Here is a 27,460-nt window from a genome sequence, read left to right as displayed (position 1 = left end):
GGAATTTTGCAGAATGTGATAATGCTGCTCTTTGAATGCAGAAGCAGGCCCCCAAATCCAGCTGCATTATATTCAGTTAGACGTTAAAGAGAATTGCAAAAACTGAAATAGGGCTACTCTTCTCACAGTTATTTTTTGGTTTTGGAAAATATAGTTATTTTTCATTAAGATGTTACTATGCTAAAGTATAATGGATTAACTTACATATTTTTGCATTTTCTTAGTTTTAATATCTAAAACAGTAAATATCAACATATAGAACCCACATAAACAAAGGTCAATTTGGGTCCTGTTTCAAAATGTAGGCTTTATTATTACTCAGGTATGGTTAGTTCAGTAGATGATTGTCATTGAAAGGGAAGTCTGTTCCTAAGAGTAGGAGGCCTGCACTGTCATACAGGGCCACACAGGGAAGAACTAGTCAGTCAGAAGGTCGAAGGAGTGAGGGGAAATCATCGCTGAGTCTCATGGTGGTTTTTGTAGAAAGGAACAAGCAAGGCAGGGTAAGCAGGTTTAGGGTTGGCTAGTCTGAGTAATTTCCATGTTCTAGGGTGTAGGCGCTGTCCTAGGGTTTCCTGTATCTTGCCCTGGGGTGAGGAAAGGTGAATATAGGCAGACCTCAGACATACTGTAGGTTTGGTTCCAGACTGCTACAATAAAGCAAATGTGGCCATAAAGTGAGTCACACGAATTTTTGGGTTTCCAGTGCATATAGAAGTTATGTTTACACTATACTGTGTATGAGTAGACTGTGTAGTCTATTAAAGTGTACAATAGTGTTATGTTTATAAAAAAAAATGTAGTCTTTTCTTTAAAAAGTAACACTGCTGGGAAAATGGCACCAACACACTTTCTCAATGCAGGTTTGTCACAAGCCTTCCATTTGTTTAAAAAAAAGCAGTATCTGTGAAGTGCAATAAAACAGCGTATCCCTGTACTGACCCAAAGTATGAGAGTGCTATGAGCTGAATAAAGGGCATGGTTGGGGGTGGTGGGCTCAGGATATGGCTTTGGATGGGTTAGTTTGCACATGAAAGGCATATTCTCAAGGGGGGAGTTTGTTATCTCTGGAATCAGCTAGTCCTCAAAGGCGCAGTCTCTCCTGGGCCAGCAAGCTCCCAGGTACCAGAGCACTGTGCATGCTCGGTCACTGAGTCATGTCTGACTCTTTCTGACCCCGTGGACTGTAGCCCATTAGGCTCCTCTGTCCATGGAGTTTTCCAGGCAAGAATACTGGAGTGGGTAGCCATTTCCTCCTCCAAGGGATTTTCCAGACCCAGGAACTCGTGTCTCTTGTGTCTCCTGCATTGGCAGGGGGATTCTTTACCGGGGAAGCCCCACCAGAGCATGAAGAGTACAGAAAGTAAGGAAACATAGTCAAAACAGGTCCTTCATCATGTGAAGAGGGTACAGATGTTCAGAATCCAAAAAGCTTGAGGACTTCTGGGCTAGGTTATGCACAATAACAAAGATGCCCCAAATCTCCGTGTCTTAACACAGGAAAAAGGTTTCTTCATTGCTCAAGCCAAGTCTTCCCACTTCTGATAGATGGTATACTGTCATCTCTGGGACCCTTGGGGGATTCGTTCCAGGATATTCATTAAAGGATAGCAAACTCTACAGGTGCTCAAGTCCCTTATATAAAATGGCACAGTACAGTCAACTCTCTGCATCCGAGGATATGGACCCACAGAGGGCATCCTATACAGAGAATATCAGAACAGGAAAAAAAAAAAAGTCATAACATTAGAACAAAAGAAAGTCATTTAATTACTTTAGCTTAATGAGAAACTCCCTATATTGTCTTAATTTTCTCAATTTTTCTTCATGAATTAGTGAAATTTCTTCACTACTTAGGAAGAGTTCAGGGACTGGTGCTTGGAAATTTCTGATGTCTGGGACAATTACGGGTGGAGACAATGTGAAGGAGAGGAAGGACCTTCCTTGGTTTACATGCTGGAAGGACCCAACAGAGCGGGGGAAGGTTGAAGAAGTTGGAAAAAGAGACACGAGAGAATCCTGGAGGAGGTGGAAGGAGAGACATCTTCCTGGAAGACTGGTGGACAAGGGGAAGAGGGTGCCCTTGAAGATAAGTTAGTTGAGGGAAGGAGAGAAGTTGGGAGGGTCCACCCTTGATGGCACTGATTTTCTCCATGAACCATAGGCAAGTTAATTGATGAAGTTGAACGGGGCAGAGAATGATGAAGGTTTAGGTACACACCAGGGTTTGGGGAAGGGAGCTGACCGAGAATAAACAACAGGTGAAGGAGCACACCTGAAGATCCTGCTGAGTGTAGACCATAGATAGCAACAGCGTGAAACATGTTGTTTCATTCAACTTCTGAAATAGAGATGGGGTGGGGTGAGTGTAGGGAGCTGATGTTTACTGAAAGGCTGTGTGCTGTGATGGTTAAGAAGAGCACGGCCTTGGAAGCCAGCTGGCCTGAATTAAAATCCTGTCACTTTCCTATTCAGTAAAATGGGGCCAATGATAGTCGTGTGGTGTTGCTTTACCGTGGGCAACAGTGGTATGGTAGAATTGTTTGGAGGACTAAATGACTAAGTATATTAATATGCTGTGGACTTTTTCCACCTCCCTGATGTTGGGGTTAAGCAACCCACCGAGGTTTCGTGGCTTCACACTTAGATGAGTGTTGGGCTCTTGAAAGGGGACTGTCGCATCCCACAGGCCTGCAAGGCCAGTACTGGCCAGCTTAAAGACTGAAGAAAGAGGACTTCCCTGGTGGTGCAGTGGATAAGAATCTTCCTACCAATGCAGGGGACACCGGCTCGATCCCTGGTCCGGGAAGATTCCACGTACCCCGGAGCATAAGCCCATGCGCCGCAACTCCTGAGCCTGTGTGCTGAAACGACCGAAGCCCACGTGCCTAGAGGCTGTGCTCTGTGACAAGCGCTGCAATGAGATGCCTGCGCACCACAACGAAGGGTAGCCCCTGTTCTCTGCAACTAGAGATAAGCCCATGTGCAGCAAAGAAGACCTAGCGCAACCAAAACAAAAACATTAAAACACTGAAGAAAGCCCCCGGGGGTCAGCGACAGAGACATCAATTGTGTTAAGGGAAAGGAGGGCCTTACCTGTGTGAAGCAAGGTCCTGGAGTGACTCCCTGCCATGTGTGTGCGGCAGCCTGCAGGCTGGACATGACAGTAGTCTTCACTACAGGGGGAGGGGAGGTCACCAAAGAATGGAGGAATTGATGTCAGGTTGGCTCATTGGTTACCAGGGAAACCAGCAGAGGAGCAGGCTCCTCCACCATTCCTTTGATGAGCCAGCAAGGTGCAGATTCTGTGAAAAGTGAAAGTCGCTAGGTCGTGTCCGACTCTTTGCGACCCCATAGACTATACAGTCCATGGAATTCTCCAGGCCAGAATCCTGGAATGGGTAGCCTTTCCCTTCTCTCAAGGGGATCTTCCCAACCTAGGGATCAAACCCAGGTCTCCCACATGGCAGGCAGATTCTTTAAGGATTAAAACAATCACTAGTTCAGGCCTGGGGCAAGTATGTAGACATTTACTGAAGAGGGAAGGTCAGTCAGGTGAGTGGGTGGAGGTGATGGAAGGACGGGTCAAGCAGGGGATGTACAGAGAGCAAGAGGACAGCCATCTTGGGTGGCCTGGCCACGTGGGGAACAACGCAGCTCCTCTGCCCTCCTGGCTCGCTTCCTCTGAGGCTCCTCTGTGGTCCTCACGACCCTCTGTGGTTGTGGTGGGGCAACAGGAGGTGGGAATACCTGGGCCTCCCGTTTTATTTCCAAACTATATTTTGGCATAATCACTAAGCCCTACTTTCCGGAAGCCTTTAGTTTTATCTCTCAATTACATGTTTTAGAAGTAAACCACACCATGCCTCTTATGTGTGTTTTACTCTAATAATCCTAGTCTATCCATTCATCCACTTGCCCTCCAGAGAGGTACCTCTTGGTCACAGGGAGAGGTCACGTATGTGGAAGATGCAAAAGATAAAAGCATAAAAATATGTCTTTTAAAAAAATCTCTTTTTATCTACTGCCTCTCTTAATTCTCCTGTGGGCAGATATTTTCATCCCCTAGAATACCCAGTGCTGATGCTCAGAGGGATCAATGATGTGCTCAGGGTTACACAGTTGTTTATTTTTTTGTTTTTTGAAACATTTTACCAGTTTCAGTACAAGTTTTTCTAGGCCAGTAGAATTTTTTTTAATTACTTAATTGGAGGCTAATTACAATATTGTAGTGGTTTTTGCCATACATTGACATGAATCAGCCACAGGTGTCCATGTGTCCCCCATCCTGAACCCCCCTCCCTCCTCCCTCCCCATCCCATCCCTCAGGGTCGACCCAGTGCACCGGCTTTGAGCACCCTGTTTCATGCATGGAACTTGGACTGGTGATCTATTTCACATATGGTAATATACATGTTTCAATGCTATTCTCTCAAATCATCCCATTTCATGCATGGAACTTGGACTGGTGATCTATTTCACATATGGTAATATACATGTTTCAATGCTATTCTCTCAAATCATCCCACCCTTGCCTTCTCCCAGAGTCCAAAAGTCTGTTCTTTACATCTGCACAGCTGTTTATTATCACGGTGACAATACACTTCTACGCCGATGTTCTTCCACTGGGTACTCTGCACTGTACGGCTATTGAAGAGAAGCTGGACACCACTGGTGTGAGGGACACTAAGAAGCGCAAGTTTCAGCTGTTTGAGTGAAAGCTGAAAAATAAATCTGATGCCAGAGTCCTTTAAATGTTTAAAGGGATCGTGCAGTTGAGAAAAGAGTAGGCAGGGGCCAGGGCAGCAGGGCCCAGAGCTGGTGCAAGGCGGGAGCCTCCCCAGGAAGAGGAGGGCTGCAGAGGCAGAAAAGAACCTTGGTTTCTAATTGAAGCACAAGGCAGTCCTCATATGTGACTCTGTACGGTCCTCCCAGCAATCCGATGAGAGGCATATACAGGGCAGGAAAGAGACGTTCTCCTGGAAAACCAGATGCTAAACATCAGCATTGGGATTCAGACCTACTCTCACTAGATTCACACTGGCTGTAGTTTGCCCTGAGAGCCTTGTTCCTCTCTGTATGATTCAAACTAGATTAACTTCTTAAAAAGAACACGTATAGACTCTACACATAAAAGGAAGAACATTTCTCTAAGTTTCACCCTAGCTTCTGTGCTAAAAATCTTTAGCACGTTTTCAGGCTGTAAATGGTGAGAAAGGGCGGTTGGAGTGTCAGGAACTGGTGCAGGTGAGGCTCTTTCTTATGATGCCACCTAGTGTCTGTGACTGGACTTACAAAGCTACACATACTCTGAACAACTATTTAAGGAAAATAGCAAGTCACTGATTAATTTTGCAAAATAGACATTAAAACACCTGATATTTTCTTCTCCTTGCCAGCAGACTTATTAACCCGGTCTCTTGATTACTCCAAGAGCTATTCCAATGCACTAAATTATTTCACTGCATAAAACAAATGATGACCTAGTGAAGTCCAAGGTTATCTTAAAATGAACACTTTTCACTATACCAGTTGATCTAAGACCTTAAAGATCATGAAGCTTGGATCCAGAAGTGTCTGAGGCATTCAGGTCTTCATTCAGTAGGATGATGTAGACAATGGTGCTTCATAAGCTACAAAATGTGAAAAGGATTAGATTTAGCTATTATTTCATGAATATGATTCCATACCCGTGACACACCTCCCTTCTGAGCCTCATAACATATTTATAAGAGTTGCTATCTAGACTACATCTGAAGAGGCTGAGGCTCACCGAGGTCACCTGACTGGCTCAAGGCCATAGAGCTGACTTTTTCTCTGCTATACTATTAATACAGGGGATGAGATGGTTGGATGGCATCACCAACTTGATGGACATGAGTTTGAGCAAGCTCTGGGAGTTGGTGATGGACAGGGAAGCCTGGTGTGCTGCAGTCCATGGGGTCACCGAGTCAGACACGACTGAGTGACTGAACAGAACAGTTACTATTGATACACTGTCACGTGATATTGATATAAGGATTTAACCTAGAAGAAATTTATTATTCCATTTGGTTAGGAACAAGGAGTATAAAGATTTATGAGTGTTGGGAAATGAGTGTTGGTGTCCAGCTAAAGTTAGTAGGTTGAAGCCCTAACCCATAATGTGCATATTGGATGTGGGGCCTTACAGAAGTCAAGTTAAGTGAGTTGTAAGGTGTCAGGATACATTTAACAGGAGGCTTCCTGTGTGCTGTTTTCAGTCTTGCATGAATTCTATGTTCCTTAACAGCACCTGAATACAGGTGCCCGAGAGCTGGCAAGCCGACTTTCGGGGATAATAGAAATTCATGTTATCTCATTCATATGGAAATTCCATATGGTGAACAGCAGCCATTTACAACTCTCTTCCCTTCTGATATGTAAAGTAACTTTTACAACCCCCTCTATTGAGAATGATTCTAGCCTCTGGCTTTCTGGATGACTTGTTAGATTTTTGATCCCTGTCTCTGCTAAAAAGGGCTATCTTGTAAAAGAGTATATATATGCCCACAGTATGTTAGATAAACACCTTTGTTCCATCAGAGCACCGGTCCCGAGTGTCTCTCTCTCTCTCTCTCTCTCACCCCTCCCTCTGTCCCCTTTATGTGGCTCAGCCTCTTTTCTTCCTTCTTTCATTTTCTTATGGTCGACTCTGTACCCCCAAGTTCCGGTCCATTAAAGGACCACAACAATAAGGGTACGGTCCTGATCTGATAGGATTATGTCCTGAAGAAGAGGAAGAGAGACCAGGGCTTGCTTTCTGTCAGTGGGCACGTGCAGCCAGAACCATCAACAGCACCCGACCATGTTGGCACTCTGATCTCGCTTTCAGCTCCAGAACTGTGATAAAATTAATTTTATCACAGCTGTTTAAGCCATGCAGTGTATGGCATTATATTTTGTCATGGCAGGGCTTCCCTGGTAGCTCAGCTGGTAAAGAATCCACCTGCAGTGCAGGAGACCCAAGTTCAATTCCTGAGTTGGGAAGATCCCCTAGAGAAGGGATAGGTTACCCATTCCAGTATTCCTGGGCTTCCCTGGTGGCTCAGACAGTAAAGAATCTGCCTGCAATGAGGGATACCTGGGTTCCATCCCTGGGTTGGGAAGATCCCCTGGAGGAGGGCATGGCAACTCACTCCAGTATTCTTGCCTGGAGAAACCCCATAGACAGAGGAGCCTGGTAGGCTACAGTCCATGGGTTCACAAGAAGTCAGGCACAACTGAGCAACTAAGCACATGGCAGCCCAGCCCCAGCCAACTAAGGCATGGCAATCTACTCCCCCCAGGCAACTTCCAGCTTTGCTAGGCCAGTCAATTGTGAGATATTAATAAATCACAATCCAGCTTGCTGAGATAGGCGTATGGACACCTCCTATTTCTAAATGACTGTTTTAGGGAATTTCTTGGTGGTCTTGTGGTTGGGACTCAGTGCTTTCACAGCCAGGGCCTGGGTTCAATTCCTGGTTGGGGAACTAAGAACCCACAAGCCAGATGGTATGGCCCCAAAAACAAAGATTACTTTAGAAAGAATCCTGATGACAGGTGGTGACAGGCTAACACAGATGTCAGACAGCTCTATACTCGTCTCAGGGATGACCTCTTCCTTAGAGGTACCTCATCATTAATAAACATGGACTTTCTCACAGAACCCTGTGTGCCCTCTGTGGGTAAGAGATGGAATGGAGCTGCAGAGCCAGGGACTGAATGTGGCTTTGGGTTCTGGCTCACACAGTGATAAAACAAAAGGGTGTTGACTAGCTATAGTGAGGCGGTCATCTGAATATTTTTGCCCACTTTATGTGAAATGCCAGACTGGATGAAGCACAAGCTGGAATCAAGATTGCCAGGAGAATTATCAATAACCTCAGATATGCAGATGACACCACCCTTATGGCAGACAATGAAGAGGAACTAAAGAGCCTATTGATGAAGGTGAAAGAGGAGAGTGAAAAAGCTGGCTTAAAATTCAACAGTCAAAAAACTAAGATCATGACATCTGGTCCCATCCCTTCATGGCAAATAGATGGGAAAACGATGAAAAACAGTGACAGGTTTTATTTTCTTGGGCTCCCAAATCACTGCAGATGGTGACTGCAAGACATGAAATTAAAAGATGCTAGATCCTTGGAAGAAAAGCTATGACAAACCTAGGCAACATATTAAAAAGCAGAGACATTACTTTACCAACAAAGGTCTGTCTAGTCTAAGCTATGGTTTTTCCAGTAGTCATGTATGGATGTGAGAGGTGGACCATAAAGAAAGCTAAGTGCCGAAGAATTGATGCTTCTGAACTGTAGTGTTGGAGAAGACCCTTGGGAGTCCCTTGGACAGCAAGATCAAACCAGTCAATCCTAAAGGAAATCAGTCGTGAATATTCATTGGAAGGACTGATGCTGAAGCTCCAATACTTAGGCCGCCTGATTTGAAGAACTGGCTCATTGGAAAAGACCCTGATGCTGGGAAAGACTGAAGGCAGGAAGCGATGACAGAGGAAGAGATGGTTAGATGGCATCACCAACTCATGGACATGAGTTTGAGTAAGCTCCAGGAGTTGGTGATGGACAGGGAAGCCCGGCGTGCTGCAGTCCATGGGGTCACAAAGAGTTGGACAGAACTGAGGAACTGAACCGAATGAACTGACTTGTCCCTAAAAGAGTTTTGAAAGACTTTGAAACTGTTACCATATTTGGAAGCTGACATCTAAAATTTTCCATTAGAAATTTAGTTCTAAAGGATATAATTTCCACTGTATTATAAATATTGACATTTAAAAATAATCATGACTCTTATTTCTAATACCATCTAAATAATATATTAGAAATTCATATCATTCCTATAAAAACATGCATTTCACATCATTTCTTTTTCTTACTGAAATATTATTTTCACTCCATTCTCCATTCCCAGAATTTTATATAATGCAGAGTGCATATTTTTGTTTGAAGGTCTTTTATTACTTAAAATTACCTGCAAGTTTTATTATTATAATTAGTAGTTAAATTTTAAAAAATGTTTTAATTGGAGGGTAATTGCTTTACAATGTTATGTTGGTATCTGCTGTACAACGTAAATCAGCTGTAAGCATATATATGTGCCCTCTCTTGAACCTCCCTCCCCTCCCCTCGCAATCCCACCCCTCTAGGTCATCACAGAGCACCGAGATGAGCGCCTGTTGCACAGCAGCTTCCCACTGCTGTCTGTCTTACACACGGTAGTGTATGTATGTCAGTGCTACTCTCACAACTCGGCCTACCCTCTCCTTCTCCGATTGTGCCCCCAAGTTTGTCCTCTACATCTGCGTCTCTATTCCCACCCTGCAAATAGGTTCATCAGTACCATTTTTCTAGATGCCATTTATATGCATTACTATATGACATTTGTTTTTCCGACTTATTTCATTCTGTATGGACACAGTCTGATGAGTCTTCCTTTTCTTATAAGGACACCAACTCATGGGAGTTTCCTTTTCCCCACACCCTCTCCAAAATTTATTATTTGTAGACTTTTTGATGATAGCCATTCTGACTGGTGTGTAGTGATACCTCATGGTAGTTTTGATTTGCATTTCTCTAATAATTAGTGATGTTGAACATCTTTTCACGTGTCTGTTGGTCATCTGTATGTCTTCTTTGGAGAAATGTCTAGATTTTCTGCCCATTTTTTGATTGGGTTGTTAGTTTTTTGATATTGAGCTATGTGGTATTGTTGTTCAGCCACTCAGTCGTGTTTCTTTGTGACCCCATGGACTGCAGCACGCCAGGCCTCCCTGTCCTTCACCATTTCCCAGAGTTTGCTCAAATTCATGTCCATTGAGTCAAAAATACCATCCAACCATTTCATCCTCTGTCATCCCCTTCTCTTCCTGCCTTTAATCTTTCCCAGCATCAGGGTCTTTTCCGATGAGTCAGTTCTTCACATCAGGTGACCAACGTATTGGAGCTTCAGCTTCAGCATCAGTCCTTCCAATGAATATTCAGAGTTGATTTCCTTTAGGATTGACTAGTTTTATCTCCTTGATGTCCAAGGGACTCTTAAGAGTCTCCTATAACACCACAGTCTGAAGGCATCATTCTTCAGCACTTAGCCTTTTTTATTGTCCAGCTCTCACATGCGTATATGACTACAGGTAAAACCATAGCTTTGACCTTTGTTGGCAAAGTAATGTCTCTGCTCTTTAATATGCTGCCTAGGTTAGTCATAGCTTTTCTTCCAAGGAGCAAGCGTGTTTTAATTTCATGGCTTGCAGTCACCATCTGGAGTGATTTTGGAGCCCAAGAAAATAAAGCCTGTCACTGTTTCCATTGTTTTCCCATCTATTTGCCAAGAAGTGATGGGACTGGATGCCATGATCTTAGTTTTTTGAATGCTGAGTTTTAAGCCAGGCTTTTCACTCTCTTCTTTCACCTTCATCAAGAGGCTCTTTAGTTCCTCTTCACTGTCTGCCATAAGGGTGGTGTCATCTGCATATCTGAGTTTATTGATAATTCTCCCGGCAATCTTGATTTCAGCTTGTGATTCACACAGCCATCATTTCCCACAATGTACTCAGCATAGAAGTTAAGTAAGCATGGTGACAACATATAGCCTTAACATACTCCTTTCCCAACTTTGAACCAGTCTGTTGTTCCATGTCTGGTTCTAACTGTTGCTTCTTGACCTGCCTACAGGTTTCTCAGGAGGTGAGTTATATGAGCTGTTTGTGTATCTTGAAAATCAACCACTTGTTGGTTGCATTGTTTCCAAATATTTTCTCCAAGGCTGTAGGCTGTCTTTTCATTTTGTTTATTATTTCCTTTGCTGTGAAAAAGCTTTTAAATTTAATGAGGTCTCATTTGTTTATTTTTGTTTCCATTTCCATTACTCTAGGAGACGAATAAAAAAAAAATCACTGTGATTTGTGTTAGCGTTCTGCTTATATTTCCTCTACCTGTTCCTGTATTCTGAAAATTATAAGATGCTGGTGAAAGAAATTGAAGACAACACAAACAGATGGAAAGATTCACCATGTTCTTGCATTGGAAGAATCAATACTGTTGAAATGACCATACTACCCAAGGTAATCTACAGATTCAATGCAAACCTATCAAATCACCAACAGCATTTTTCACAGAACTAGAGTGAAAACTTTTAAAATTTGTATGGAAACACAAAATAACCTGAATACCCAAACAATCTTGAGAAAGAAGGACAGAACTGGAGGAATCATGTGCCCTGACTTTAGACAAGACTACAAAACTATAGTAATTAAAACAGAATGGTACTGGCACAAAAACAGATACTAGATCAATGGAACAGGACAGAAAATGCAGAAAGAAACCCACACACTTAATGATCAATCAATCTATGACAAAGGAGGCAAGAAAACATAATGGAGAAAAGACAATCTCTTTAATAAGTGGCTCTGGGAAAACTGGACAGTTTTATATAAAAAGAAAGAAATCAGAACATTCTCTAATACCATATACAAAAATAAACTGAAAATGATTAAAGGCCTAAGTGTAAGACCAGATACTCCTGTGACTCTTATAAGGGTACTGACTAATCTCATTCATGAGGGCTCCACCCTCCTGATTTCATTTGATCCCAACTGCCTCCCAATGGCCCACCTCCTAAAACCATCTCATTGGAGATGAAGGTTTCCACACATGAATTTTGGGACGACACAAATATTCAGCTCATATCACCAAATACAGTCATATTGGCAGGTATGGCTTCAACACATGAATTTGGAGGAGCCATGATTCAGTACATAGCAGATATTAAGGTTCTAAGGGTATGGAATTCCATTAGAGGCTCTTCAAATAATTTAAAATTATCAGCTGCCTGAATTACATGTTTAGGATGAAGTTCTATTTAGCTGAAGACAAAAGACTGGTTTAATATTTTCCATAATTCCAAGTATTTGTACAACATCATTCTCTGTCATATCCTTATGTATGAAATCGTTTCAATTTCATGATAAAATTTCATTGTGACACACACTTCTCCCAAGAAAAACTCTTGGGTACAATTTTGGGGGTTTCCAGGTAAACTATTACTAGTACAGGATATTTTTAATGAACTATTTCCCCCATTTTTTCCTGTAAAGTTATTTATTCTAGTCTTTTGAACTGCAAAGACACAGCAGCCCCTACCCCAAAGTCCCATTTACAAATAATGAACATTCCACAATCAAGAAGCATATTGGGTATTCCTTGATGGGCCAGTGGTTGAGACTTCACCTTACAATGGAGGGGGTACAGGTTCTATCCTTGGTCAAGGACCAAAACATAAAGTAGAAGCAATGTTGTGGTAAATTCGATAAAGACTTAAAAAAAAAAATGGTCCACATTAAAAAAAAAACAAAAAACCTAAAAAAACCCCAAACATGCTAAAAGTGGGGGGTCTTCCAAATAAATACTCAGGTATTCCTAGAGTTGTTAATTTCTAAATGGAACTAGAGATGCTTGTGGCTACTTTAGAAACTGATGTATAGAATACACTTGAAGTCTATTTTTGATAGCTGTGATATTGGGGAATTCCACAGAGTAAAAATATAGGGTGTTTTCACTTTACTGTAAAATATGAGCTTTTGGTATTGAAGAGGAAGATATGCATCCAACTGTACTAAGCTCCTTATAGAGAATTTAAAAAATCAATCACTTCAACAAACAAACAAAAAATACCATGGCTCAGGAATATGCTTCATGAACAGTAACTGTAAATAAGGGCTGAAGTATTGAAAGAAAAGGAACTCAGAATCTTTCATGCATTAACTATTCTAGGCAAGGCAATGAAAAAACAATGTTAGTTTGAGATGGTTCAAAATATAATTACCAAGTCAAATTATAAATGTCATTGTTTTAGTTACCTAATTTAGGAATGTTTGATTCTAAGAGAAAGCTGGAAACTAACTGGAATTGTCTCTAGCAATGTGATTATACAGGCTTTTACTTAGCTTATAGATTTTTCTGCTATTATTTATTCATCTTGATGTAAGAATAGGCTAACTGTAATTATATCACAGTTCATGGGCTTACATCTCACAACTCCAAAAAACTCTGATTTAGTTTTTGAGTTTAGTTTAACACACTTTCTCTCTAATAATTTAGTTCTGTAATGTTAGTAAAAAAAAATTTTGTGAGACATTATACACATATACATTAAAAATACATAAAGAACCTATTTCCAAATAAGGAGGATGACTTTTAGGGGACACTAATCACCCTGCTACAATCGCTTAATAGTCACACAGAACTTACCTGTATATTCTTTTGTACTGCTATGCATTTTTTAGCATGTACATTTATTACTTTTCCATATAAAATTAAAGGGGGTTACCTTAAAATGCAAGTATTCTTTCCATCGTTTCTCCCTTTGATGCGGACTACTACTCAGACTCCCTGTCCTGCCTTTTCCCAATCTTTTCTCTAACTGCACACCACAAGATCTTTCAAAATAATCTCTTCCTTCCGATCTTTCCAAGAGGATGAAACACAAGCTCCCTAGTTAAACGAAGGAGGCTTTTTCAAGATCTGGTCTCTCTCCAGCACCCTTATCGGAGGGAATAGTGGAGCTGCCACTATATATTATTGGAGGTTCTTCTTTCAATAAAACCCCGTTATGAACCCGTTCTGCCCTAGAACTACTTGGGTTTCCGAATTGCCCAAGCCATTCTCTTCGCCCATACTTCGGCCCAGCGTTCTTTGCCCCTTGCATCTTTAGCGGCTGCCCCACTATTTCCTCCCCACTGATGAAACATTTTTGTTTTCTTATCTTTGAAATCTGTTAATATTTTCCCTTTGCTCCTCGTATATCAAATCTATCGAAAGAATGTCGTCCGAGAACAGACGCTGTGCTGCGCTGGCTCACCTGTGGGGTTCAACCACTTCCCACTTGTCGCCCGCACGGAGGAAGAGTCGGTGACTCCCAGCCCTGGAGCCACAAGCCAGAGCCCCACGGCCCGCGGGGCTCCGGGCCCGGGGGCGGGTGGTGACGGAACTGTCACCAGGGTCCCCGCTGACACCCACGCGGCCCCCATCCCTCGCTCTCCAAAGGAAACCCCGACGGCGGAGGGCGAAGCTCCGAAGCCCACGGCGACCCTTAGGCGCCCAAACAGGATCGGGGCCTGTCACGCCCCAGACCGGCCTTCCTTCTCCTCACGGAGGACGCGTCCCGCCGCCGGTCCAGGGCTTTCTCGCCCTCAACGCCGGGAGACGCCACGACAAGGCGCAGTCTGCGACTTGAAAAGCGCCCGCGGGGCTGCTCCGGGGCGGGGCGCCAGCGCGCGGGGGCAGAGCACGCGCAGTAGCGTCCCGCGTGGGCGGTCCTCCAGTCTCCTGCCTCTACCCTCCTCCCCGCCCGCGCGGGCGCATGCGCAGGCTCGTCGTCGCGGGACTCCCGGCCGGCGCGGGCCGCGCCCCCCCTCGCCGCGGTTCAGAGGTCAGGGGGCGGGCGGCGGTGACGCGCGCGGAAGCGTCCTGGGCTCGGTCGCTAGCCGGCGGGCAAGCGGCGCGGCTGTGGAGGCGGCCGCGGCCCGGGCGCCCCGACGGGAGGGGCTCCGGATCGCTGGGAGGCGGCCAAAGCTCTGCGGCGCCGCCGGCTGCGGCGGCCCCATGAGTCGGGGGATGATGCCTCAGCCCGGAGCGTGGCCGGGCGCTGGTTGTGCCGAGAAACCGGCATGGGAGGCGGGGGCCGCGGCTCCTGAGGGCGGGAAGTCTGCGGCCGGCGGGCCACCGCGGGTCGCGGTGCGGTGCCCGTCCGAGCAGTGAGTGAGGGACGCGGGGCGCGGGGCGCGGGGGCGGGGAGGGGGTGCCGGGCTGGGCCCCCTGAGGGGAGCCTGCGGCGAGTTTTGGGGGGTTGGGGGGATGGGGGAGTAGCCGGCGGAGGGCCCTTCGCATCTAAGTACGATCGTCGGAAGTAGAGGGATTCGTAAGACCCTGTATCCAGTGTCCCAATTACAAAAGTTTTTCCGGAAGGCGCGTCTTAAAAGTTCTGGTTATGCAGTGTCCCCCCCCCCTTTTTTTTTTGATATCTCCATAGCTCTAAAGCTAAAGAAAGCTCCAGAAACTTGGCAAACAGACTCCAGCAGCCTATATTCTTATATATCTCACTCCATCAGATCTTTCCTCCGACCTGCAGCCGGAAGGAAAATAAGGTTGTCCCTTGTCCCCCACCACAGGAACACCGCACCACGCGACGTGTTTGTTCTTGGAAGGCAAGTCTCTGCTTGATGAGCTTCCCACCTGTTAGACTTTGGACGGAGTTTGACCCAGTTGTTTTGGCCGCCAGCTGCTTATTTAGTTGTCCCCTCGCCCTTTATTTTTAAATACGGAAGGCAGTGCTGGTTAGTGTGTCTGTCGCTCAGTCATGTCCGACTCTTTGCGACCCCATGGACTGTAGCCCACCCAGCTTCTCTGTCCATGGGGATTCTCCAGGCAAGAATACTGGAGTGGGTTGCCAGCCCTTTCACCAGGAGATCTTCCTAACCCAGGGATTGAATCCAGATCTCCTGCACTGCAGACAGATTCTTTACTGTCTTAGCCATCAGGGAAGCCTGATCAATTCTTTATTGAACTGTATAGAAGGTGGTGTAAATCGCAAGAGTCTGGGGACAGGGGTGGAAGCAGAATATAAACTTGAAGGCTGAACCTTTTTTGCACTTGCAAACGCCAGTCACATACAAATGCCTTTGGAATGCCACAATTCCACTCAAAAAACCAGTTTAACAGATTAGCGGGAAAGTACCCTGTGCTTCCCACTCTCCCCCCACCCCCATTTCCTAAAAAAAGGGGGTTCTGGGTGGGGAACTGTTATTACAGATAATGTACTATAATCATCTGGCTTGCATGGTCCTTTATCATGGACTGTGACATTCTCATTGAGCACCCAAACCCCTTGGGAGAGTGTTAGCTGCACTTAATGGCCACTGGGAAAGATTGAGAGCAGGAGGTCTCAAACTCCTGACTCCAGGAGCCAGCCAGGTCACCTGAGTGAAACTGGCCAGGTGTAGACCATGGGTTCCTGGAGAGCTGAGTCTGATGGAGGTAGAATCCACCAAGTTCCAACCCGTGTGTGTTAGTCATTCAGTCGTGTCTGACTTTGTGATGCCAAGGACTACAGCCCGCCAGGCCCCTCTATCCATGGGATTCCAGGCAAGAATACTGGAGTGGGTTGCCATTTCCTTCTCCAGGGAATCTTCCCCACCCAGGAATCAAATCTGGGTCTCCTCTATTTCAGGCAGATTCTTTACCATCTGAGCCATCAGGGAAGCCCAGCCGATAGTTGCTGGATTTTCTGTAAAGAATCCAGAGATTCTGACTTTTGTTTGAAATGTTCTTTTTTTTAAATTTTACTTTATTTTAAAGATTTGTTTATTTATTTATTGGTTTTGTTTTGGCTGTACCGAACAGCATGGCATGTATCAGGATCTTAGTTCCCTGACCTGGGGTGGAACCTGTGTTCTCTGCAGTGGCCACTTGGAATCTTAACCACTGGACTGCCAGGGAAGTCCCCTATTTTATTTTTTCAAAACTGCATCCACGTGCTTTATTTTTATTTTCTATTTTTATTTATTTTTGGCCATGCCACAACACTGGCAGGATCTTAGTTCCCTGACCAGGGATCGAATCCTGGTCCCTGGCCCACCCAGTCCTAACCGCTGGACTGCTAGGGAATTCCCTTGATTTTTAAATAGTAGCCTTTTATTTTATTTTTAAATTGAAACGACTGTGCAGGCCCATGTGTGAGCAGCTGTGACCTGTGCTTGCAGTTTTGCTCTGGACGTCCGAGCCCTCCTTCAGACTTGGCAACTGATAAAGTGGGCGTGGTCTTTTGCTTCTGCCCCTTCGCAGCTCATGCTGGTTCCTACCTGCTGCTGCCAGGCTAACTGCTGCTCCCTTACTTACTCCCTGGTGGTCTGAGCCGTGCCCCCACCTGCTGGCCCTGGCCCTCAAACGCTGCTTCTCAGCCTCAACCATTTCATGGTCCCTCCTGGGAGACGCAGCAACTTTGAACCAGTGTCCTCGAAATACAGAGTTATTTGGCAAGTTTTTCTGCTGATGTGGTTCCCAGAGTCTGAGCACCTGGGGAAGTGAGTCTTGGTGCAGAAGGAACTTTTCTTTCCTGATGCACAGGTTCTGTGGCACAGGTGTCTCTTCTGTCTGCTATCAGCAGAGCTATAGGTGTGGAGCTGAAAGGAATCTGAAAACCCCAGTCCAGGTTTGTCACCTGACATGTTAGGAAGCTGAGCTGTAGATCGGTGCAGCTTGGCCAGGGAGGTGCAGGGAGTAGGTTCCAGGGCTGCTACGTCCCCTGATGTCTGGGTGGGGACACCCCCCCCCCCCAGTCTTTCTGCCTTTCTCAGCAAAACTGGGCAGAGAGGCATGACTTAAAATGACTGCAGACTTCACTTTTTTTTTTCTGGAATAGATGTTCCAGTTTGCCTTTTAAGTAATAGCTTAGTTTCTTTTTCTTGCTATTTTTGTTGTCTTTGATGACCTCATTCTCTTTTAATTCAGGGAACAAAGGGAAGCAAGGGAAAGGAGGTGAAAAGAATTTCAAATGGCAGCTTCTGAACATCACATTTCATGTTTTGGGCTTTCCTATTTGTTATATGGGCAGTGGGGCTGCTTATCCTGTGTTGTGATACTTTCTTAAGGGCCAGAGAAACTGCTGCATTGCATTGTCCATTTTATAGTTTGCAATGTAACGCGTGCCGTTCTTACATGATGACACGTGCAGCCTAATAGTTGAGTGCAGAGGTAGATACATAGTGGAATGCCTGAACTAAGTCCTAAAATGGTTTTTTAACCTTGTGTTTGTCTGTCACTGGAGCCAAGTCCCTTCTTCCCACCCAGAGAGTTAAGTTTGATCTGCACAGGAATTGAGTAAAGTGCTTTCACCTGCCAATACGAAACACCATAAGATGCAGATGTTTGGGGACATCCCACAGAGTCATTTTAATTCATTCAGTGGATAGAAATTATGAATACAAATCACAACCCAACTTTTGCAGCCTTTGTGCATTCCGAATATGACTTTGAGGGGATTAGTGATGAGTCGGCAGAGGGATGGCTCATTTCCTAGGCTGTCTAGAGGATACAGATTCCTTGTGACTGGGCTCACTGTGATTTCCCCCCAGAGAAATCGTGGGGAAGACAGACACAGAGATCTTGTGGATAAGCTGCATTCTGAATCGCCTGCCTTCCCTTCCTTCATTTGAGAACTGTGGTTGGCTGGCATCCCTTGGACAAGCCCCAAGGAAGGCTCACACGACGACGTAGGGTTCCTTTTGAGGAAGTATTAGGTCAGACCCAATTCAGTTGACTTTTTTGGAAACTTCCTCACTCCTCCTGTCAGCATGTCTCCTATCCTTCATCTCCTGCTCACCTGACCCATAAAATGGAAACTTAGGGTGGGTCCACTTCTTCCTTTCAGCTAATACTCCGGCCCCTGAGGACCAGGGTGGCCCTGGACATGGTGTGTGGCCAGGCTAGACGTGCTTTGGGAATTGAGAAGTGAGCCTACTCCATGGTCCTTCTCTGTCTGCCTGAGGAGGGGACAGGGTTTAAATCTGGGGTCCACAGGCTCGCGGTGTGTAGAGGGCAGCATGATGTGTCTGTGTACCCTCCTGAAATTGAAAGCAAAATTGTATACATATTTATGTCTTTCTGGACTGAGGTTCAGAGGAAAGCTGTGGATTCTCAGAAGGGCTGTAACTAACAGTTTGTGAAGCCCGTGCTCTTGGGTGGTGCTAAGTGTACTGTCGAGCGAATGTGTTTTCCCGCCCACCTCGCACCTTAGCGGCTCCTGGGGTGCTGTCTCTGATGGGGTAACAGCTACTCCCTCCTGGTCCTTCCCCTACCTGAGGGTAGAGCCTGCTTCCGAGCTGGGCTGCTCCTGAGAAACCTTAGGCTGCAGGGGTCTAGGTTGTCCCCACACCCCTCTGGGAGTCACCGAGCCAGTCATGGAAAGTCCACTTGTAGAAAGGAGGTGGAATTTTGGCCTGGGCGCCGGTACTTTCCTGCATTTGATGTGTGGCTCACTCATCTTAGACAACCGCTGAGAGGTGGAGAAAGGCTGGGTAGAGTGATCTTGGCTTTTCCTGTGCCTGTGTGGGACGGTGCCCGGTGTCACGGTGGTTGACACTGTCTCACCGACACTGCCCAGGCTGTTAGTCTTCTAGGACAGGCCAAATTAAGCATGATCTGCAAATCCAGAGAGCTGAACAGAGTCATACTCAGTTTAGCTTTTTTAGATAGCTAAGGGGAACTTGGTGCAAATGTCCACAACAGTGAGTGAGTGAGATGCTGTCTTGTTAGCTTTGCATATATGTTAGAGTTGGCTTTTTACATATTATCTGTTTACTTGTATCAGAAATTGAAAAATTGGCTTCACAGAAATGTCTTCTGCTTTGCTGAGTTCTGTGTTTTTAGCTTATATTATAGCTTTTGTTTGGAGGAATAGTATAATTTTGTCTAAATGTAGTCAGCATTTTTAAATTTAATTTCAAACATTTCTTGTTATCCAAGTCTTTGAACAGAGCAAGAGGAAGGTTGTAACTTAGCAGACAGTGTCATGTAACCTTCTCAGTGGTGTACATTGCCTTAACATTGAGAGTAAAGTGTTTCATCTCAGAGAAAAGTGGAACTTGAAAATACACACTTTAAAATAACATTATGGTGCTAAACTAATAATTTTCTAAGCAGGAATTATTAGCATTTTGGTTTTAAAATTTTAACTGAGTATGGCTCACATGCCATGGTCCCCAAGAAATCAGGTCACATTTAAGACTTTTACTTTTCTTCATTACTTTTCTAGCAATTTGTATATTTTCTGGAAGAAAAATTTTTGCTGTAGTGATCATTTTGAGCCTATGGATTTCAGTGGACTCTTTGTGCTAAATGGTGAACACCTCTCATCCCAACCCCAGCTTCACACACACACAGGATTGCCACATTTCTGAAACTGGCCAGCACAGAGGATCTGATCTTATCAAATAGCCCCTTTCCTTTCATTGTTTCCCTGTCTTCCTTTCCCAAACAAAAATTTAAACCTCCATCTATTTCAGATTCCCGATTTTAAATATAATTTCTTTTTGCTGTTAAAAATATCAGTTCCTTTTTGATATTTAAAAAAAGTTGAAGGTTTTGAAGTATTTTCTTAAATAAAATTATTTTAATTTTTCCTGCTTTCACACATCTCTGTTTCTAGTTGGCGGTCCTCATGTTGGATGAATATTTCATTTTGGCTGTTAAATGTCTCATTTTCTGACCATATTGATTGAGCTTTATTGCTTGAACTTATAGCTTCTCCCCAAGGAAATACAGTGGCCTTTAAAAGCCATATTACAGTCTCCCTGGTGGCCTTGGCAAGTTAGCAGATGTCCTTGGCTACATGTCCTTGGTGGCTGTGGAAGCTCGCAAATGTCTGTGCCCAGAATCTGAATGAAATAGTGTGGCTAAAGTGATTTGAATACACTCTGGGCCTCCCATTCATCAGTTTCTGCTGTGCTTCTTCTGTGTGTCTTGAATCACCGCATTTCTGTCTCCAGTAACCTCCCTTTCTTCCCGTTGCACTCAGTTCTCCTGTAGGCTTCTCTTCGTTCCTCTGCTGTTGGTCTTTGTGGGAGTTTGTATTTGCAGCTCTTCAGAGAGATGCTAGTTTAGAGAGCCGCCTCTGGGCCCTGGTGTTGCCGTCCCTCTTGGTTATTCTGTAGATAAGAAAGGCAGGAGACAAGAGTGGAGGCAGAGACGCCTGCCCATAGCCACAGAATTCGCGTGAAGTGAGAATAGCTTCATAGTCCGTTAGAACCAAGAACTGGAAGAGGAACTGCATAGATCATTTAGATCTTGTCCGGTCATCTTGTTTTGAAGGTGAGAAAACTGAGGCCAAGATTAGGGAAGTGGCTTCTGCAAAGACATGCTTCTGATAATGGTATTATGAAAACGATTCACTTAAATGCCTGTTTTATACGATCAGAATTTCTCTCCTATTTGATAAAGCTAGTAAGGAGGCCTAAAGATAACATTAAACTATTGAAAGAAGAACTAACACATTTAGTCACTTTTTATTTTAAGTGTTTGATGTATGGTCCCTACGAATCTGGTTTCTGTTTGCTTTTAACCCTGGCATGGGCTACATGGGTGACATCACACCTTTTACTTGAAATCTCACTGAGGTTAGAGCACATGGAAAGTACCTTTTCCCTAATATGTCCCCCTCAATCCCGCAAGAACAACAACAACAAAAGACAGGTGCACACACACCATCACTTCCATGAAGAGAGAAGAAAAGGAAAAAAGGAATAAGAAATGATCATTGGGTGAATCGTCCATCCCTACTTTGCCCAAATGGATAGATACGAGAATTAATGAGGCTAGCTAACTTTTTTGACTATCGAGTGCCTGCGTGTCTTATTTTCAGAGCAGTCTCTTGTGAGTACTCTTAACTATTATTTTTACAGGTGGATAAATTTAGGTGCTGAGAAGTGTGAGTTCCACGGGTGACGCACGTGGTTGACGGGGACTGGAGTGAGGAGTGGTCACACCCTGGCAGTCTAACTCCAGCCTGTGGCATGCCCCAGCGAGGCTGCCCACACAGCCTGTGCCCTGTTGGGTGGACAGTGAGCTGTTCATGTGGGGGCGTTAGCGGAGCCAGTCACAGGTGTAAAAGCACAGGCTGGGCCACTCAAGTGTCTGGACTGAAGTGTGTGTGTGTGTGTGTGTGTGTGTGTGTGTGTGTGTGTAGGGCTAGCATGGTGGGGTGGACTGAAGTGTGTGTGTGTGTGTGTGTGTGTGTAGGGCTAGCATGGTGGGGTGGACTGAAGTGTGTGTGTGTGTGTGTGTGTGTGTGTGTGTGTAGGGCTAGCATGGTGGGGTGCATCCAGATTTAGACTTCCCCGCTTATTTGGGAGCCATTGAAGGGTTTCAGGGGTGGAGGGTGTGTTGGTCCCCACCTCAGTCTGTTTCTCTCAGCGGCACCCCCTTCCTCTTTCCTCCAGCTTCTGAGCCACGCATGGGGCGCTGGGGAGCTCCCGGAGTCGGGCATGCGGGAGCCGTCCCCTTAGTTCCTGAGTAACTCCTCTTTCCTGTGTGCCCCGGTGCCTGGAGCCTCCCGTCCTGCGTGAGGAGCCGGGGTGTGCTGTTGTGGGGAGTACTGGGAACTGGGGAGTCTGTTGCTTGCAGCCCTAGAGGTCTCCTGTGCCCCCGCAAAGTTCTTGGTGTACCTCCAGTTCCTGACCTTTCTAGGCCCTGCATCGTCTGCTGGTCTCCCCTTCCAGCAGACACCGGTCCACGGGCCTCGAAGCTTCTCCCGTCCTCCGTGCCTTACTGCCCCTTCTTCTACTTTTGGATGGTTTGCGCTTTCACCTGTCTTGTGTTCTAGCAAAGACAGAGTGGCATCTCTGTTGCCCATCACTGTGGTGCACCTTGAGGGGAACAGGTGTTGTCTTAGAACCCAGGAGTCCCGTTTGCCCTCCTTGTCCAACAGCCAGTGAGGTTTTCTCCTTTCCAGGACTTAGTAGGTTCTTGTTGGCTCACTGAAGGAGCCCGGAGACTCTTTCGGGAGCTGCTGTGTAAGTCCCAGCGAAAGTGTGGGGGATGGCGGGCACGTGCCCAGCAGAAGGTCAGGGGCTGGTTTCCTGTGGGCATCAGGGAGCAGGAGCGCCTCGGGGAGCTGGTGTGGCCCTGGGGATCCTGTGAATCTCCTTCTTTTTCGAGGAGCTCTTGGAAAATTTAATTTGCCTGTGATGTCCCAAAGTTGGCGGTTGGCCTGCGCTCCTAAATGCTTTTATTAGCACCATCTCCATGCTTGAAACCTGAAGAGTCATGAACAGCTTCGCTGATGAGCATAGATGAGCCTGCTAAGATGCTTATGTGTGTGGTTGAGGCATTAAAGACATCACAGTTGAAAAGGCCCCAGAGCCGCCTAGCCAGTGGAGTGGTGTACAATGTCTCACTTCAGAAAGTCTTAGTTACACAGTTTAAGGTGAGAGACCCATTTTTTTTTATCAGACTGTCATCATGTAATGTAAAAATGTTAAACTTTGCGTGTCTTATAAATTTGTAAAGCAGCTGCATGTTGTGATAAGAAGGACATGTCAGTGCCACAAATTTTTGAAATGTCTGATTTGGTGTGATTTCAGTGAGGAGGACATGTATCGTGCGGCGGATGAAATAGAAAAGGAGAAAGAATTACTTATACATGAAAGAGGGTCATCAGGTATGTTTGGAATTGTTTTCTTTATAAAGAGTTCTTGCTGCTTATATAGTATAAAATGTAGTTTAATCAGTATATCCATTTTCATAAAATATTGAGATACACTTTCCTAGGAAGATGGACTTCCTAGGAAGCATTCTTAGGCATTTGGTCTTACCTCCATTGGGTTATTCATTTTGCTGGGTAAAAGTATTTTGGGTATATTTGGGGACTGCTGTTTCCTGAGGTTTTAAAATTTCAGTACAAGTACTTTGCTTGCATTCCTTACATTCATATCGTTTTTGCACCCGTGAGAATTTGTCTAACCTCTTGACACCACTCTCTCTTAAGTTCTTGGCTTCCTTATTTTCATAGAGGGAGAGTTGGGGTTTGAAGTACATTTTTCGTTTCAAGTGGAAGGATTTACTGAGAAGCTGACCCTCTGGGTCTTTGTGTGCAGAAGGCCATGTGAATTTGATTTGACTTATAAGAAAGAACAGTTATGGACTTGGTAGCTCTTAATTCTCCCGTCATGTCGTGACTTCCTGTCCACTCTTGTGCTTAACCGTGTGCGCTCTGTTCATCCCTCAGCATCCATCGACCCCTGGCTGCTAGGGCGAGCCTCTGCTTCAACCATGGCCCACGGGCCGGGTGTGGCGAAGCACCTCCTTCCTCCCCAACTCGCCCCGGGCAGGAGGCCAGGGAGGGGGTTCCATTTGGGGATACCCCACAGATGATTCAGACTGAGGGCAGGAGGAGAAGGGGCCGACAGAGAATGAGATGGTTGGGTGGCATCACTGAATGAATAACGTGAGTTTGAGCAAACTCCGGGAGATGATGAAGAACAGGAGGCCTGGCGTGCTGCAGTGCACGGGGTCGCAAAGAGTTGGACACGACTGAGCCACCGAACAATTCACAAGCGGCGTTTTCCTGCGCGCCACTTGTGTAATGTTCTGGTTTAAGAACCTGCTCTCATTTACGGTGCGGGTGACAAAGTGTTAAGATGTGTCATTAAGAACAGAAGATACCGGGTGGGGTCTCTGAAAATGGTTCTCGACTCTTCCTCACAGGGAGTTGGCGGAACTCCTCCCTGTGGTAACCAGGGAAGATGATCTCTGTTGTGGTCCAGCCCCACGGGTTCCCGGCCCCCACAGCCTTCAGAGGCGCCTCAGGGCCCCAGCGGCAGTTGCACACACTTCACCTCAGCAGTAGGACTCAGCAGTCCTATCCTGAGGAGAAAGCGCTTCCTCAGCCCTTGTCTGTTCCTGCCCCGGCTGCAGGGGCCTCTGGCCTCCTCGCTTGCTTTGCAGGCTCTCTGTTGGGGTTCCCTTCTGTCCCCAGAGGAGCCCCACACAGGTGCTCTTGCTTTTCAGGGATTCTTGTCGCTTCCAGGTCTGGTCTGAGTCAACACGGGTCCCTTCACACCCTGCATCTCAGTCCTTCTGGCTTCGTTGCCCTCCCTCACATAACATCCTGTGGATGGGCCTCTGGTGAGCAACTCCGTTTTGTGCGAAAATGTCTTGATTTCACTTTGTTTCTTGAATAACCTCAGGCGAATAATACGTTTTCTCTAATTTTCCTTGAAGATTTCATTCCACTCTCTTGTCATTTCTGTCGTAGTTGAAAACACTGCAATCAGTCCAACTCTTGGCAGTCTGTCTTTCCCTGTCTTCTCTCTGTCTTTGATGTCCTACAGTTTTTCCTCAGGGTTTCTTAAGTATGGATTTTATTAAAACGTTTTGTTAGGGATTGTTTTTACCTTTTAAATCTGAAGATGCCTAGTTTTCATCAGTTTAGGAGAATTCTCAGCCATTATCTCTCTAAATACTGCCTTTTTCCTATTCTGTTTACTGCTTCCAGAGCTCTAAATCAGGTGTTTGCTAGCTCCCATTCAGTTATCCAGGGCCCTCAGTTACACACCTTTTCAAGTGTTTTCTGACTTTTAGCCTCCGTTGCATTCTGGATAGTTCCTTTAGAAAGGTTTTCTCTTTCTCTTTTGGAAAAGATCTGTTTGCTTTCCAAATTTGCTTGGTCTTTTTGGATAATGTATTGCTCTTTGCTCAAGTTTTTATTCCTTCTTTTATTCCTTTAAGCATTTTAAACATACTCTTCTGGACCTGATAATTCCATTAGCTGAAAATCCTGACAGGTCTATTTATGCCAGTTGCTATTTTTGCTTACTTCTTGTTTCTTCAGAGTTTGGTTCTAAGTTCAGCTTTTGTGTATCTGTGGAGAGATTGTGTAGCCTGTCTTGAGTGTGAGGGAATTTGGCCTTGTTTCTGCCGTGCACCCGGGAGTCACCTGCCTTGGGCCACATCAGGTGAATTTCTAGCTTTGAGTTCCCAGGGTGTTGCAGCTGGTGTGAAGTCACACCCTGTCCCTGTGTGAGAGCTGGCCTGTGGTTATGAGCTCTTAGGTCCTCTCTCCCCAAATCAGAGCCCAGGTCAAGGCAGAAAGTTTTCTCATGCTCTCTGTTCGTCACCTAGTCCGTGCACGCAGAGTCGCCTGAGTCATGTCCTATTCTTTGCGACCCCATGGACTGTAGCTTACCAGACTCCTCTGTCCACAGGATTCTCCAGGCAAGGAGCGGGTTGCCATTTCCTTCTCCAGGGTATCTTCCCGACCCAGGGATTGAACCCACATCTCTTAACATCTCCTGCATTAGCAGTCAGATTCTTTACCACTCGCGTCACCTGGGAAGCTGACCCCACCTAGTCCAGGGGTCAGCAAACATTAGCTCCCTGGCCAAAGTTGACATGCCACCTGGTTTTGTAAATAAAGTTTTATTGGAACTCCTTAGTTTACACATCACGTGTGGTGATTATCATGTATAGTAAGTTGAGTAGTTGTGACAGAAACCTTATAGTCTTAAAGCCTACGTTATTTACACTCTGGCCCATTAGAGAAAAAGTTTGTAATTCTCTCCCTGGCCTCTTGATTAGAGTCCCAGCATTCTGGAGGGGTTCAGTTTTAACTTCCCATCCTCCAAGTGTCTGAATCCGTGTTTTGGTCACCATATGGTGGTTAAGGAACAAAACCTCTTGGTTATTTCAGCTTCTGGTGACCACTCTTGATTTTTAGCTTCCCCTTTGTGTTTTTTGAATTTGTTTTTGGTGGAGTTTATTTGGCCGTTAGAAATGTGCATTGCTGGGGCAGTAAGCAGCCTGTGTTGGATGCAGATAAACAGAGCAGGAGCTGACTTAGACTGTAAGCTGCCTGAGGTCGGGCTCAGGCTGTCCTGCGTCTCCAGCTCCCAGCCTGCAGTGGCTGTTGGAGTCCTCCTCCCAGAGCCCAGCAGGATGGGACTGGGAGTGCACTTCTGATGCCAGCAGCTGTGCGAGTACCCATTTTCCCACCCTCACTGCCTCACGCAGACCTCTGACTCATCAGAGGACTGCGGCCTGTGGCCTGGCCTCTGAGCCCAGTCAGCCTCCTGCCTCCTCCCCTCAGTCCTGAGGTGGGGCCCATGCCGGCCTGCGAAGGGCCCTTTCCTCCTGCCCATAGGAAAGAGGACCGCGGGTGAGGAGAGCGCCAGGGCTGGGCTTTCTTCTCGGGGGGCCCTTCCCGAGGTGGAAGCTGCTCTGCTCGTGGCAGAATGTGTCCCAGTGAGTGTCCTCAACTCTGGCCATGTGTAGCTCCTCGGGCTTTCTGAGGAGGTGAGTCCAAAGGCGATTAAAGGGAACTCTTCCTTCCACTAAATAGACACTCACAGAGTGTTTTTGACTTTAAACAGTGACTGCTCTTTATTTGAGGGTTGGCTGTGCAGCTGTGGTATTTGTGGTCTCTGTGGATTAGTCTCCAGGACTGGTTCACCTTTAAGCCAATCCCGACTTAAGCACAGGTAAATGTATCTGTTACCTGTGTGTGTGTTATCTTCCCTTTTGTATAGAAGGTTCATTTTCCTTATGAAAGGGTTTATTAATGAGATTTTTAAAATAGGCAATTCTGATATTTTATGTCTTAAAAAGTTGTTTTACTTATTAAAGTGCAGGAAGGGCTTAGGGGCTCCTCTTGTGCTCCTCTATCCGTCATCCCACGTCCATCACATCTTGCACAGTCAGTGCCTGCGGTCCTTTCTTCTTCAGTAGTCTCTAAACCCATTCAGGACCGAATCTGGGCCTTTATCATCTTCATATCCCCCCACTCCTAGCTTGGTGCTTGGCACATATTAGACACACAGTGTTTGTTGGATTGAGTTGACTATACCATCTTTAGTTTATGTACAACTTCCTCTTGAGTAAATATGCCATGAGGTACTTCT

The 27,460-nt window shown here is 45.6% G+C and overlaps 1 protein-coding gene and 3 long non-coding RNA genes across 14 annotated transcripts in view; 2 read left to right on the top strand and 2 right to left on the bottom strand.

The window, feature by feature from the left end:
* LOC145517722 (uncharacterized) overlaps positions 1–3,316 on the bottom strand; it is a 29,955-nt gene extending 26,639 nt beyond the window's left edge. Inside the window, exon 1 of the long non-coding RNA XR_014062288.1 lies at positions 3,097–3,316. This is a non-coding gene — a long non-coding RNA (uncharacterized LOC145517722). The remainder of the gene's footprint in view (positions 1–3,096) is intronic.
* Positions 3,317–3,333: 17 nt separating this feature from the next.
* Positions 3,334–4,755, top strand: LOC145517721 (uncharacterized). Its single transcript, XR_014062287.1, has 2 exons — positions 3,334–3,555; positions 4,546–4,755. It is a non-coding gene; the product is annotated as an uncharacterized LOC145517721 (long non-coding RNA).
* Positions 4,109–14,282, bottom strand: LOC145517720 (uncharacterized). Its single transcript, XR_014062286.1, has 3 exons — positions 13,873–14,282; positions 5,545–5,633; positions 4,109–4,979 (listed from the first exon to the last, which is right to left on the bottom strand). It is a non-coding gene; the product is annotated as an uncharacterized LOC145517720 (long non-coding RNA).
* Positions 14,283–14,471: 189 nt separating this feature from the next.
* The window catches only part of OTULIN (OTU deubiquitinase with linear linkage specificity), a 34,223-nt gene continuing 21,234 nt past the window's right edge, over positions 14,472–27,460 (top strand). For 3 of the 11 annotated variants that reach the window (XR_014062283.1, XR_014062282.1, XM_081520834.1), the window contains exons 1-2: positions 14,472–14,767; positions 23,147–23,223. Coding sequence is in view for 6 of the 11 variants with exons in the window: in XM_081520834.1 (XP_081376960.1) it covers positions 14,616–14,767; positions 23,147–23,223 (229 nt within the window). In the remaining 5 variants the exon portion in view is untranslated. Of the gene's footprint in view, positions 14,768–15,042; positions 15,218–22,003; positions 22,990–23,146; positions 23,224–27,460 lie in introns of all 11 variants that reach the window. The other 8 variants (XR_014062285.1, XM_081520838.1, XR_014062281.1 and 5 more) reach the window with 5 other exon arrangements.

The sequence above is a fragment of the Giraffa tippelskirchi genome, chromosome 8 (assembly GCF_054371585.1).
Source record: "Giraffa tippelskirchi isolate mGirTip1 chromosome 8, T2T-mGirTip1v1.2.pri, whole genome shotgun sequence".
Taxonomy (NCBI): Eukaryota; Metazoa; Chordata; class Mammalia; order Artiodactyla; family Giraffidae; genus Giraffa; species Giraffa tippelskirchi.
This window is presented reverse-complemented; position numbering and strand designations above follow the sequence as displayed.